Below are 15,753 nucleotides of genomic sequence, written 5' to 3' on the forward strand. Positions count from 1 at the left end.
CTCTAACCATGACAAGAAAATGCTTTCGCGTAGCTTCAATCAGGAAACAGTCAAATGAGCTACTTGTACAAAGGCAGAAAAACCTTTAAAGCTTTCCTTGGGGAGTTTTTGATGAATTGAAAACACAACAGCGTGATGTTTATGAGAACAGGTCTGCATTCTGTTTGTGTCGTGCACACACGCACGGCACAGACAGATGCCGTACAGCTTCCTACATATTTAAGATGCTCTGCTGATCAGTGGGAGTAACAGAAGTAAAGAAGCAGGAGTAGAAAGGACGAAGACAAATAAGCCTAGAAGCTAGTGAACATGGATGTAAACAATGTTAGACTCGAAATGTGTGCTGGCTCATTTGCGAGACCTCAAAGGCACCCACACTGTGTTGTGGTGAGAAACCCTGGATGCACTCTTAACATTGTCAAGACAACTCAACGGGGTACCTTTAAGATTAGATACTGATGCGTAAAAGATGGTATTGCAGTGTACTGCTTTTATATCAAAATAAATCATATTTGATTTAAATCTTTGGCACACTCCCATAGATCTGATCACAGTAATAAATAACATTTATTCATTACAAAAAACAAATAAATATCAATAACTTAATATATTCAAGATTTCATAAATACATCTCATATGCGTGATGTTTTGTGTAACTTATGTGCTGTACAGTAGACAGAGTGAGTTTGCTGAATGTGTGACTGTGACTGAGTATAGATGGGAATATCAAATCCCACATAGCCAAGCTGTAGGCTGTAAAGGAAGTCATAGAAGCTGTAACCGTGCCGAGGTAACTCTTAAAAGTAATTTCTCTGGGTGAAAACTTGTGTAATGCCACTTCCTGTTTATTTACTCCTATACTGCTAAATCCAAGTCATAAATCACCACATGCCAAAAAAGCTTCTGTGAGTGAAATCAAAACAAAAGAAAAAACACTTAACATTATACCACTATAGAGTGGGAGTATAAAAAGTTTAAATTACACAAAGCCTGACAAGTTGCACTCCCTACACGCAGCCACATCTTCTGGCGGAGTGCTTCCTCACGGTGTGGTAAACCAGGCTGTCGTCCAGAAACGAGAGATCGTCGTCGAACGCTATTGGCCGACAGCAAGCCTGAGGGGGAACGTCTTTGGCGGGAAGCCTCCTGTTGTGAATGAGGTTGTAAAGGATTTTGTCGTAGTTTGTCTCTGACTTTCTGCACGGTCCTGAGCAGTACCTGAATATCATTTCCTCACTGGAGCGGTAGCCCAGACCGAGGTCAGACACGTTGAGGTGGATCTGCTTTAGCACGCAGCCCTGTCCTCTACCACCGCCTCTAATCTTCCCACCTGCGCCAGCACCTCTAGATCCCCCTTCTCTTCTGTTACTGTTTCGCTGGCTTGTCCTTTTTCTCTTTCTCCTTCTATGTCGGGTCCTGCTGTCAAAGTTATCTTTGGAGGGGGAAGAGATGGGGACGGCAGCGGCGGTGGTGCTGGTGGTGGAGGTAGATGAGGACACAGTGAGCGAGGAGGAGCGACGCATTCTACTGATGGTTACTTTGATGAAGTTCACCACATCTTCAAACTCATTTGGGAGGGGCTCCTCAGTGGTGTCTGAAACCAATTAAGAGACATGCATAAGGCTGGACAGAACACACTGTTTCACTTCTACACACCCCACTGGCTATTGAACACATGCAGTGCTGTGTCACTAAACTACACATGCACATCTTTAAATGATACAGAGGTCTCTTCTGTGGAGGCAATACTGATGGGGTGGATTTAGGTGTCTTACGAATGAGTCCCATTGTCACCAGACGCTTTTACGTTTAAGTGGGATTAAACAATGAAGACAACACAGCCACTATGTAGCCTCGTGGCACAAGTTACTTGATGGAAAATGAATTCCTAATTATTACCACTTGAAGTTATTCTTCTGAGGGGAAAAAAAGAGGCATTCATCTGCCAATAAACTGAGTATGATGAGACGTGTAACTGCAAAGGTTTTAAGACCATGATCAATCTGAATCAAATATTCGTTCAGCATAAAATAAAAGAAATTTTAAGTATAAGCAACTTAACTGGTGACCACTTACACATGTTTTCTATTTGTTGTTAGGTTTGCCAATTTTTGATTTTTTTCTCTCTTTCTGGTGGACACATCACCATCACGTCTTTAAGCAATTCACACAAATCTCATTGCAAATGACATATCGGGTTTGCGCACTTTCGCTACCCTCACATTTGTCTCCTCCAGCCAGCGTTTCGTCCCTGTTTGCGGTATCCGCGCGGCTCATGCTCGTGGAAGAAACAGACAGGCCGATCTGAACGGGCGGGAGCTCGGGGGGACTCTCGGCGACGCGCCCTCTCCTCTTGGTGGACGTGGGCTGCTGCGGGCTCTGGAGCAGCGGGCTGGCGTAAACGGCACTCAGCAGTATCAAACAAGTGGTTAGACTATCCCATAACTTCATTGTCCACTTCAGTCCGACAGTAGGACATGGCGCGATGCAAAATCAACAGGTATCATCTGGCAAAAGCGCTCCACGGACGTGTAATAGTTAGACTCATCAGAGCTACTGCCAGTCCAAATGGTGGTAATCGACCGTGCGCACTGCAAACTGCACGCAATCACTCACATGCCAGCTGGACAGCGAAACGCAATGTGGCGCAACATTCAGGGCACAGACGCGCAAACGCAAATCAGCGGCTCCTCTCTGAAGTTGACTCCAAAACGGGTCCAACAACACTTTAACGATGAAAACCTTTTTTTTTTCAGTCCTTCACTGTTTTCATTCAACACAGTTCCTGCTGCTGACTTCGGGCCATCTCTCTCACCATCAATCCTGACTGAGCTGCGAGGAAAAGCGAGAGAGCTGGGGAGTGCTGGTGACGTGCGACGGTCCATCCTCTGCTTCTTCCTGTCTCCACCCCATGCATGGGAACTATGCAGAAGGATGGAGGCCACAGACAAGACAGAAGCTGAAGTGTGGAGTTGGTGAGAGTTAAAGAGTTATATCACCAAGGAAATCCAGAAATGTGCCTCAGATGGGCGGGAGAAGTTCCATTCTTTCCGAACCAGAATCCCCATCCTGCTTTTCGACTTGGGTTGATATTGGACGGAAAACATTTTTCCAATTAGCCAGTCAAAACAGATCGAATAGATTGTGTCGCTCCTGATGAAGACCATGTGCTTGAAATCCCACAGTTCTCCACTTAATGTACTTCAGTGCTATTTAACTTCTAGAAGTTGATGTGACAACCCTTAGGCCAAGCATAACTGCGCCAGTAATTTCTTGTGTAAACCCTTTTCTCTCCCACATTAAGAGCTAAAATATGTCATTTTTAATCACGTTATGTCCGAGGAAAACTGTAGATTTCTCTTCCCATTTGTTCCTTTGTTGGTTTGTTTGAGGCAGATATTAAGAACTAATGGTCCAGTAGTCCAAAAGAACAGTTAAAAACAAATTGTCAAACATGTATGATTAGTAATTTTGTTTATAATTAATGCAGACATATGTGGATAAGCTAAGTGAGTGGAGTAAGTGGGTCAGGTTGCCTCCTCCACACTTCAGTGAAAATGCGGATAAGAGAAAGTCGGTTTTCATATCTGTTCGTTTGTTAGCTTATCCTTTTGAACATTATTATTAAGTGCATAAGGAACAGGGAGTTGATGAAAATCAGAATGATATCCAGTGACTTGATCACACTCAGTGAAGCAATCAGACAGCTGTGATGCTTAAAAGCTCTTTAGTAAGGATAAATGTATAACGTAAACTGCATTTTCTTATATGATTCAAAGTCCAGATTGAAATTTTTTTTTTTAAAATTATAATGGGGTCAATAAATGCTTTAGTTGGATTCAAACAGCAATCCGTTGGCTCAAGTAACCTTAGAGGGTGTGTGTTTTATTGTCAGGGCTTACATTTTAAAGCAAATCTGCTTTGTTTCTTCACTATCATGCATAAGAACATGATGCTTAGAATATAAATTGCAGCCTTATTGTTCAGTTTCTCAGGTTTTTTTTAAAAATAATCATTGCAGATAAATTGTAATCCCCTGGTTTGGTACACACAAGGTTTTTCCAAAAGAACATCTTTCCATTTCCTCCATCCCAGGTAGGCCTTATAGTTTACAGCGGCCCATGAACAAGGCTGACGTGAAATACACTTATCCGAAGCAGCATATGCAGATGTGTAAACATGCGTACGGGTCCGTGCACCCTTGAACTGTAGTGTTTCATGATGAATCATGTCTGTGTCAGTGTATGCCTGCGACAGCCACATTGTATTGTAATCACTGGACTACAGTGAACATGCAAAAGCGATTTGAGCATCTGAGTATGCAGTAACTGTAAAGTCATGCACAATAACAATCTTCTTCCACTCGTGTTTTTAGAAGTTAGCCTACTAATTACTCAGAAGAGGCTTCCCTTTCCACTGACTTGCTCACTTAAATACCCTGTCCTCAAGCAATTACGCTCGTGCCAAGCAACAAATACATCAAACAGATGTTCATTTCCCTTCTTGAAAGGCATGGGGGCTGCTCTGTACTCAAATCTGTCAGCCATTTTGAGAGTTTAGTTCGACTCACATACAATAAGCTAATTGTGCCGTGTTATTCCACCCATCATTGCTGGCCGAGGTGAAACTGAGGCCCCAAAATGGCTCGTAATAGCAAAACTTGTTTTAAGTAAGAAGATATTATATTAATGTACTTAGATTTAAAATTTTAAGAAAAGACTGAGTAATATACTGGATAAAGGCATGTGTTGCTGTCTTAATGACCATTGTTTTCAGCTCAGTTTAGTTGTATAAGTTGAACTAATTCATGTCTCCTATATCAGTTTCTCTTCATAGGTTCCCTGTTGAATCCAGAATTGAATTTAAAATCCTTCTCTTCACATACAAATCAAATTATGAATTATGCCATATTCAGAAGTTTGCAGATGACACGGCCATCATGGGGTATATCTGGGATGATCAGGAAGAGGAGTACAGAAGTCTGGTGAGGAACTTTGTCGCATGGAGTCACACAAACCACCTGCAACTCAACACCTCAAAGACTAAGGAACTGGTTGTGGACTTCGGGAGGTCCAGAGAAGGTCCACTGCCGGTTCAGATAGAGGGGGAGGAGGTGGAGGTGGTCAACAAGTACAAGTACCTCGGGCTGTGGGTGGACAATAAACTGGACTGGTCATGCAACACAGAGCACCTGTATAAAAAAGCCCAAAGCCGACTGTACTTCCTCAGGAGGCTGAGGTCTTTTAACATCTGCAGGAAGCTCCTGAGGATGTTTTACCAGTCGGTGGTTGCTGGAGTACTTTTCTATGCTGTGGTGTGCTGGGGGAGCAGCACAGCAAAGAAGGACTCATGCAGGCTGGAGAAACTGATCAGGAGGGCTAGCTCTGTGGTCGGCATGAAGCTGGACACTCTGGTGACAGTGGCAGAGAAAAGGACATTAAAGAAACTGATGGACATTATGGACAATGCCAGGCATCCTCTGCACACGGCCATAAACAATCAGAAGAGTCTGTTCAGTGACAGGTTGCTTCTCCCCAAGACAAGAACTAACAGACTTAAAAACTCCTTTGTCCCACACGCCATCAAACTGTTTAACTCCTCTCTGGAGGGGAGAGGGAGGGGAAACAGGAGGACAAAGGAGGGGGGAACAACTAAGCTGTAGTGCCTCTTCACCTCACTGTACAATACCTTGTGCAATACTTTTTGTAAATAGTCAACAGTGCAATAGACTCAATACTTGAAATGTGCAATTCACTTGTATTTTTATTTTTTATTCCTATTTATTCTATTTATCCCCTTTGTATATTTTATTTATATTTGTCTCTGTATTTATATATGTGTGTGTGTGTGTATATATATATATATATATATATATATATATATATATATATATATATATATAACAATTCTGTAACTGTAACTTCGGTCGTTGCTGTGCTTTTTGGAAGTCGAATTTCCCAGAGGAACCCACCCGAGGGATTAATAAAGTTCTATCTTATCTTATCTTATCTTAAATAGTATCATATCGCCCTAAGAGAGCCTGCAGCTTGCTTGTGGTTCCTTTGATATTTCAAAGTACAATAGGAGGTAGAGCCTTCAGGTTTCAGGCCCCTCTTCCGAGGAACCAGCTCCCAGTTTGGAACTGGGAGATGGACACCTCTCTGCTTTTAAGATTAGACTTAAAACACAGATAAAGCATATAGTTTGGGCCGGATCAGATGACTTTCTAACACAATAGGTCTTTTATTCTGTCTCTCTCCCCTCAATCTGCTGGAGGTTTCTTCCTGTTTCTTCCTGTTTAAAGGGTGTTTTTCTTTCCCACTGCCACCAAGTCCTTGCTCATAGGAGTCATCTGATTGTGGGGGTTTCCTCTTTACCTTACAATATAAAGCACTCTGAGCTGACAGTTGTGATTTTTTGCTATAGAAATGAAATTGAATTGAAAACAATATTGACTTACATCCCATTTAATGTAATCCATCCATCCATCCATCCATCCATCCATCCATCCATCCATCCATCCATCCATCCATCCATCCATCCATCCATCCATCCATCATCTTCTTCTGCTTAACCAGGGCTGGGTCACAGGGGCAGCAGCGTAAGCAAAGAAGCCCAGACCTCCCTCTCCCCTGCCACCTCCTCCAGCCTTTCCGGTGGAACACCAAGGCGTTAGCTGATAAATATCCTCCTCCGGGTGGGACATACCCTGAACACCTCACCAAGGAGGCATCCTGATCAGATGCCTGAACCACCTCACCTGGCTCCTTTTGATGTGGATGAGCAGCGGCTCAGCTCTGAGCCCCAGATGGCTAAACTCCTCACCCTATCTCTAAGGGAGAAAGCAGTCAAACTTCGGGAAAAGCTCATTTTCACTGCTTGTATCCGCAATCTCTTCTGCCCAAAGTTCCTGACCAACGCCGAAAGTGGGGATGTAGACTGACCAGTAAATTAAGAGCTTTGCTTTTACACTCAGCTCTCTCTTCACCACGATGAACCGCTATAGCGTCCACATCACTGCAGCTACTGCACCAATCTGTCTGTTTGTGAACAAGACCCCGAGCTATTTAAACTTCTCCACTTGGGGCAGGAACTTGTCACTGATACGGAGTGGGCACTCCACCTTTTCCAGCTGACGGCCTCAGACTTGGAGGTGCTGATTGTCATTCCTGCTGCTTTACACTCGGCTGTGAACTGCTCCAGTGTGAGGAGGAGGCTGTCACCAGATGAAGCCAGAGATGAGTGTCTGAGACCACCTAAGTGAAAGCCTTCTGCCAATTGGCTACGATAAAAATTATGAAGAGATTGGTGACAAAAGGCAGCCCTGGCGGAGTCCAACACCTATCAGAAATGAGTTATTGCCCTGTGGACTAAGCTCTTGCAAAGGTTGTATGAGGATTGTATGGCCCGTAGCAACAGGCCAGACACCCCAACTCCTCTGTCAGGACACCCAGAGGGACACGGTCGAATGCCTTGTCCACGTATCTCCAAATATAGATATTTGGAGATACTGTCTCAAAAGAAGAAAACAGGCCATGCATAAGTCAAAATTTCGCGTTGTCTTAAAATTTCAAGTTATTTTCTTAATTTTGGGTCATTTTCTCAAGAATTGAGTGAGTGAATTGAAACTGAGATCCCTAACTCTACTTTCTTTTTTAGGAAATTTACTTTACTGATTTAGGATACATGCTGGTGCAGAATCATTATTTAATTAGAGAATTACTATCTCTAAGATTGACAGGAGGTGGACAGGAAGTTGTCCTTCAATCTGTTTTTATGCATTTACAAGTAGTTTATTCTCCCACTTAAACAAAAGTTGTTGTTGTTGTTTTTTTTTGCTATAGCAGAGTTCTGTATCTTGTAACAAATACAAGATACTATTTGGTTATGTGTAAACATAACCAAATCGTTTTTAGTGCCTAGACCTAAACAAGCAATGCGTAAAAAACAAATTAAAAAAAGTGAAAAGTGAAAAGCAAAAAAAGCACAATGCCCCCAAAACAGCTGACAAACAAACTCTACTAGGACCTCTAAGATCTCCTGACACTGACTTTTTAGATATTTGAAGGAGCTCTGCTGTCACTCTAGGTGCAGCCAGTGGCATCAGAACCAAAGGACACCCTGTGTGTATCATTGTGACACCAACAGCATCTGACAGAACAGCTGTATCGGACACACTGTGACTGAAATATTTCATTAGCTATTTAATGAATTTTGGTAAACATACCCACGAGGACCAGATAATATTGACTTGTGCTGTTGGTGAGCCCCATATTTCATCTAGCTAAAACATTTTTTTCCCTAACATCTCCAGCATCAGCATTTTGTGTTTGTAGTTAATGTTAGCATGCTAGCACACTAAGATGATGTCTTACATGCTAAATATCAGCATCTTACTCTGCTTGTGTAACAATGTTAGCATGCTTACATTACCTATGGGTTTAACGTGCTATTTAAAGTTAAAGTTTAGACTCACATAGTTGCCAACACTCATGTTTTATATATGTAAGGTAGATATACACTGATGGGGCAGGTTGTGTAGTTTCTTATTGCTAATGTATTCATGAGCATCCTTTAAACTCAATAAATGAGAGACGACCACTTCACTTTTCGTTCTCTTTATTTTGGAGATCACCATTAGACATTTCCAGAAATAAAAAAATGAATAAATAAATCAATAAAACCATACATCAGACATTTCATTGATCGAGTATTATGCAAATATATTTCAAGTTAAACTACACACTTTTGTTCTTCAAAACCAGCTCACCAGTTCTGTTAAATGTTTAGATTTCAGGTCAGCACAGAGAAGGAAAAGCTAAAAACACTTCAATTTTCACACTGAACACACTTCTGCACACTGATGAACAAACATCAGACACAACAACCACGTCAAAGTTAATTCAGTCTGCTGAATTAAACCTTTATTTTTTCACAAAATAGCCCGTGAATGAATGTAGCCCATAATTAGCTTGCACTTATAGGAAGATTATAGAGGACTTTAATATTTCAAAGGACGTGCTACATTAGAGCTTGTTGCCCCATCCGAAATACAAACAAACAAAAAAATTTTCCCTGCTGGTGATGTTACATCTACTTGTACATTTGTGTGGTGTGTAAATCATTGAATAGGTTGTAAGAAGCACCCCCTTGGTGAGCCATTGCAGTGTTTAGAGAGTAATCTACACCATATGTAGTTCGGTGCTGCTGCAGCCTCGGGCTGCGAGCGATCAGACTACGGGAGCTGTGAATGTGGATGCTGTCTGCTGAGCTGAACCGCAGGGACTTGGCTCAGAAATGTTAAAGTAAGGTCAGTAACAGTTATTATGCTTAAGCAAATAAACCATTTACTCTGTAATTGTCTCCAGTTTTGTGACTGTGAGTTATTGTGAAATTGTTGTTTGCTGCAAAACCCAAACGTCTGACTGCATTTTGGAAGTTGGAATTTCAAGTACAGATATGAACCGGTGGAACAATGAACCCAGATGTTCTGGTTCTTTACACACTTGCATGCAGGAGTCTGATCCTGCCACTAGTGGACACTGTAAATCACTGCTATCCACATTAAATGTGGTACACAATGTGCAAGTTTACAGCATATTTGTAAAACCCACACTTTGAGTATTCTCTTCTTTTCTTTGTTTTTTAATTATGATTTCCTGAAACATCTCGCAGACTCCTGAATGATCTCCTTTTCTGAAACACAAACAAACAAGCAAAAATCATATTCTGTTGTTGTAAAAATACAAGTAGTGTAATATAGTTCACCAAAAAAAAAAAAAAAAAAATCAAAAGTATATGCCTGATTAATTTTCCTACACATTTTTAATAAAACATGGCAATAAAACAATGCTTCAACAAGTGTAACTGATATAAATATGTAAAGGTGGATGATGACAGCACCCAGAGGTGTTGGGGAACTTAAAACTTTGTTTCTATTCAAAACCAAACTGAAATTAATTTGTATTGACATTTTAATGATCTTCATGGTGTGGTGAGAAAGAACCAATTAGTTCCTCTAAAACACGTCACGGTCTTTTGACTTCAGGGCAGCCTACTGTTTTTCTCATTAAGCTCCGCAATTTTCTAAACCACCAGTCTGGTTGATTTGCTTCTACAGATTAAAATGAAGAGTACGAAAAATAATTTCTTGGAACAAGGCTAATGTTAAGGCTATCTCGTCTCTTGTCTGTCATAGTCTGAGTCAGCCTGGTGAGAAAGAGAAAACTTACCTTGTTGATTAGTTAATATATTCATTAGGTTATTAACAAAACATTAATTGATGACAGTACTGAAAAATCTATGGCTTTGTTAGTGGCTGCTGCTGTTTTATTCTCATTTCTGTCTCTCTAACTCGGTGTTTTCCTGTGTATTTGCATTTGTCCAGGAGATGGAACCATTGAGTTCCTCACTGGGCCAAACAAAGTGAAACCTCACTATCCTCCCCAAGCTTGGTGATAGGCGTTTTAGGCTTTAGTGGCAATGTACAGTATAACTATCAAGTAGTTTGAAACTTTTATACTGATTTATAATGTCACAACTCGAAACCTCCTTTGGATTTTGCCTATAATTTCACTTCTTTCAGGACTGAACTAAATTGTGATCCTTGAGCCTCATTATGCAGACACCAGACTTTATTGCAGTTCAGCTTATTTTTTGCTGTTTACAAGCTCTACTTATCCCAACTGCCAACCCTGACACTGGTTAGGTTTGAAAAGAAGCTTTTGAATCATCTAAATCAAACTATTTTTTTTTATTATGTCACAATGGAAATATAGTGCAGAGAATTAAGATTTCATTGATAATATTCCCACACAACCATAGGGTTCACAAAGAATTGCCCAAAACAGAGAAAATCTACAGTTCTATGGGCAAAACCTTGTTGATGTCAGAGGTTACAGGGGAACGGTCAGACTGCTTTAGAAGACACATGTGGACAACTTAAAAGAAAAGGCATTAACTCAGCTTAGATTATGGATTATTCGAGTGTGTATTATTTGGAGGCCTGTGATTCAGACTCGAAGCATAATCAGTGATAAACTACATATTATGAAGGGAAATATGCACAGAATAAAGACCTGTTAACTCGTCAGAGTGTATATGTTGTTCTGATTGTGTTACAGAGCCACAACTTCGCTCATTAGAACTGAAGAAGCTTCTGAGATGAGAGGAAGTCCAGTTGCTTTTCTCTCTGAGCTCCTTAGATTACCATCACCTGGATGACTGAGACCCTACAAAGACATTCCTTTAAAAGGACTGCCACTGCTAACTGCATGCAAGACTTAGTCAGCTGTCCTCTTTGAGTGAGATATGAGAGAGGTATAGGCTTTGCAGTGGTATATCGGTGCAAAATTTGCCTCTTTGTCATCATTTCTTTTTGTCGGCATGCATACCTGGTCCAGCGTGAGCTCCCTTTGACGTTGTCAGAAATGTAAAATGTAAAAAGGTCATTTCTTCCATCTTTGACAGCCCTCTTTGTTACATAAAGTGTGGGCTGGAAGTAAGTAACATACGACGTAAATGTCAAATAATTTAAAACTGTGTCACCTCTCCATAACTGCATTATTTTCTAAGTTGGCAGAGTGGTGTATTTTCTCTTATGCACAATCAAAACACAAACAAATTAATTAAAAATTCAATCACTGAATTAAAACTGAGCAGTAAAGTAGGTTGTCAACTTGTTGTTTTGTCCGCATGTTGAAGTGTCTGTGGGAAAGATACCGTGTGAGTTGATGCATGATAGGTAGAAAGGATTTAAGGCAATAAAGAACTGCATGGATGTGCATAAATGGGAGAGGGTAGCTGTTAGTCTAAAAGCACTTTGAGCAGAAAAGCATATGTCTCATATAAGTCACAGTCCATTTATCATTTACAGGTCCCCTTTTGCATGAACACGGTTATAAAATTCCTCAGTTCTAGACCCATAGGCTGTGTCTGCCTGCACGTTTACATCACGGCTTCACACAGAACCATTTTCAGGGCAACTGTTAAATCTGATCGTGAGACCTCACAAAAATGGAAAAAGCTGAGTGAAGATTGGTGACCAGCTGAAAGTCATTAGAAAGACGGTCTCAGCGGTAATCAGGAGGTGTAGAACAAGCCATCAAAGCCATAGCCACAAAATGACACCGCTGACAAAAACACAGACAGGCAAGTGATTCACACTTAGCACAAGAGTTTATGTGAGATTTTGGACAACTTCTGAAGATTATCCAAGTTACAGATACACTTGCTTGCAAGAGCAAGAACACATAAATATAAAAAGATATATTTTGGGAAAATAAGAGCACTTATTCATCTCAAATGGGTTCCAGTGTGTGTGCCACAAATCAACACAGCCATAACAAATGTAGTCATAGTATAGAGGTGGTAGTGGTGTTGAATAGATGGCATTTATAGATTGCACCATGAGTGCCTGTGGCCTTACCAAAATACCAGCTGACCAGATTAGTCTCCAGAAGCTCACCAGAAGAGGAGGATTACAGCATGATAATGACCCAAAGCACTTTGGCAAATATATATGAGCATTTTAAAAGGGGAAAAAAATCTAAAAACTGAAAAAAAAGGCCCTTTGGCAATACACTGAAACCCAGATTTCACCCAAAACTGTAAGCTGAGCAAGTATACTACCTGACTTGAATCTAATGGAACATATTTCTGGCATTTTGAAGATAAATGTAGAGTGGCATATCCCCTACAGAAAGGGGCAGCTGAAAATATTTGTAAAGCATCTTTCCTAAAACCTGCGCAAGGCTGGTATCCTCCTTCCCAAAGAAGACTGAACCTTCATGACAAATAAACATAGCTATATGAAGTATTAGATAAAAACAAAAGATATAAAGGTGCATTTGTATTGTTGCAATAGCACAAAAATAAACCTAGATGTAACAAAATTACTACAAGGTGGTATAGTTTTTAATTATGTGACATTTAATACACAGGGACCTCACTTCTGTTGTACATTGTGTTATAAAACCGGTCAGAAAGTTAACACTTGGGTGCAGTGCAGTAATTTTCATTTTTGATGACAAACAGTTAAAATTCCATCTACCAAAGTCTGAACTGAGCTCTACCTTGTTGCTGAGAGCATACAATCAATATTCCCATACTGACTGAGTGAATAAGAACTGCTGATTTGTTGTAAGGTCTGCTTGCTCTTTTTGAACTTCTACTAAAACAACTGTGGGCAGCTGTGGCTTGATATTCTCAGATTTTTTGTTTTGGTTTCTTTTCATGTTAAATTGCCCTTGGGCAATACACCGAACCCCAGGTTGCTCCCAACAGTCAGTCAGCAGCCAACCAACGTAGACGAAAAAATCCTGTGTCTGCAGGTTACTAACCCTTAATGAGTCTTGGCTATTACTGTAATATTGCTTCTACAATTCCAGGTGTCTGGGACTCCTTTTAAAATGATGAACTGTGTGTGGAATTATATCAGGTCAGAAATGTATATATGCTCATCATGGTATGAATGTCAGGGTAATTTGGGGCTTCTAATGATTTCTTTGAACTGTTGTTTCTCCAGGGTGGAATGACTGTACGCCATACATCTTTAATAACTTTAAAAAACAGGAACTAGGTGCACGCAACTTTGAATTTATGTTGGATTTTCTCTAATTGACATACGGTATACCTGCAAGCTCAAATATATGCATACACCCCCACTAATATTTGGTTAAATATACGTTAAGTTGCATCTTGGCCAACTACCTTTGTAATATAATTCTGGCATTTGATGGCACTTCTTGGCAGAATTAGTAGAGTTTATGTAAATTTATGGCTTTCTTGACATGGACCCAGTTTTTAAGCATAGTCCCTAAATTTTCAACAGGGTTGAGGTTGGAGCTTTGGGATGAAGCTTAGTGTTCGCCTGCTTTATCCTTTCCAAAGCCAGTTTTGATGTGTGTTGGGAGCGTTGTACCAATGGCAGCAAAACAGCCCAACATCACGATGCTACCACCGACGTGCTTGACAGCTGGTGCAATGTTCTGAGGTTTAAAAGCCTCTCCTTCAATACTCCAAACATCCCGTTTGTCACTGAGGCCAAACAACTCAGTCTTTGTCTTGTCTGAACACATAACCTTTATCCAGAAGGCACCTAGCTTGTCCATGTGGACAACTGCAAATTTCATTAAACCTTGAAGGTCATTTGGCTCAGGGGCTTCTTTCTTGGTCAACACCCTTTCAGTTCATGGTGACGGACTTCACTGTAGACGGTGATGCTAGTTTGTCAGCAGTTTCCAGTTCATGGGAGGCTTGAGCCTAACTAATTTCCTCTTATTTGAGGGTGACAGTTTGGGCTTCTTCCAGACCTTGCCAACATGGTGACATATCCAAAATAATTTGTACTTAATTCTTTGAACTGATGATCTTGGAATTTGCAGTTGTTTAGAAATGGCTCCAGGAGGCTCCATTCGTTGGACTTTACTATTATTTGGAGTATTGATGAATACAGTAAAACAAACCATTTTTATGCTGGCAAAGATAAACTACCAGTTGTGGTCAGTCATGATAATGGGAAGTTAACAGGTCTTGGCCTTGTATAGTTAAAAGGCATTGTAGAACCTTCGGCAACACTTGTATATTTTAACCTGATATTATGCTTTGACCCTGTGCGGATCAGAGAAAATCCCAAATAAATTCAAACTTGCACACCAGGTCTTGTTTTTCTAAAGTCATTAAAGATGTTTGTTGTGCAGTTATTCCAGCTTGGTAGAAGAACTGTTCAAAGAAATCATTAAGAGCAAAAAATAAAAATAAAATTACCATGACAGTCATACCTATGATGATTGTATGTATACTTCTGACCACAACTAAGTGTAGTTTATAGGTAAAACTATGTCTCTGTAGGAATTTATTTTATGCCTCAAATATGCATTTCCTATTTCCCACAGGATACATTTTGCGTGTGTGTGTCAGGAATAAAATACTAGATCAAAATGAGACAAAATTATTTTCAAATTACCTCGCATGGCTTGAGGGATCATTGAATTTTTCATACCTTTTCTGGAGGTGGAATATGGCTGGCAGAGAAAATTAAGCTGAAGTAGATGAGCAGCAGTGAAAATGAAAATAGCCTAACAAATCAGAGTGGTTCCTAGCTGTGGGTTAGATTTTTATCTAGCCTAACTAATATAACAAAATGGACACCAAAATGGAATCAAGTTACAAAATGTGTTCCTCCAGGTGGATAGTTCGGGTTAATAGGCCCACTGCTGCTGCGCTGACACTAATATGTGTAGGACATGTAATGGATGAAACTACATTTTCACCAAGTCTGTAGGTAATGCACTTTATCAGCACCAAAAAGTGCCTTGTATTATGTGTTCTATACTTATTTCTTTTTTAGCCCTTCTTGCCTGCCTCCACCACCAGGGTTTAACTCATTCTCTCTCACTCTCACTCTACCTCTCTCCACCGCTCTCTCTCTTTAAATCATACAGAGACCCTTCCTCTTGATTAGATTTTACTTCTTTCGGGCTGAGACTCCTATGAAGAACATAATGAATGGGTATTCTCTCGGTAATTTAGTCACACATTAATGGATAACTAACCGTCTCTCTCGCTAACATTATTAATCAGTTAATTTATTCTCTTTGGGTTTTGTTGTACACACAGCCACTCAATTACAAACGCACACACACGTTATTCATATTGAGTGTCTGTTGCTTGAGCGGCTCCCCTGCTTTTGCGTAAAGACACGCTCTCCATCTGTGTCCAGTGTGCGGATTAGACGCTTATTATCCTCTTAGC

The 15,753-nt window shown here is 40.5% G+C and overlaps 1 protein-coding gene across 1 annotated transcript; it reads right to left on the bottom strand.

The window, feature by feature from the left end:
- Nucleotides 1–966: 966 nt before the first annotated feature.
- On the bottom strand, nt 967–2,696 carry LOC113033945 (glial cell line-derived neurotrophic factor-like). Its single transcript, XM_026188166.1, has 2 exons — nt 2,223–2,696; nt 967–1,594 (listed from the first exon to the last, which is right to left on the bottom strand). Exons 1-2 carry the CDS (start codon nt 2,449–2,451, stop codon nt 1,008–1,010), a joined length of 816 nt encoding a protein of 271 aa, XP_026043951.1. The 5' UTR covers nt 2,452–2,696; the 3' UTR covers nt 967–1,007.
- Nucleotides 2,697–15,753: the final 13,057 nt, after the last annotated feature.

This window comes from Astatotilapia calliptera, chromosome 12, assembly GCF_900246225.1.
Source record: "Astatotilapia calliptera chromosome 12, fAstCal1.2, whole genome shotgun sequence".
Classification (NCBI taxonomy): Eukaryota; Metazoa; Chordata; class Actinopteri; order Cichliformes; family Cichlidae; genus Astatotilapia; species Astatotilapia calliptera.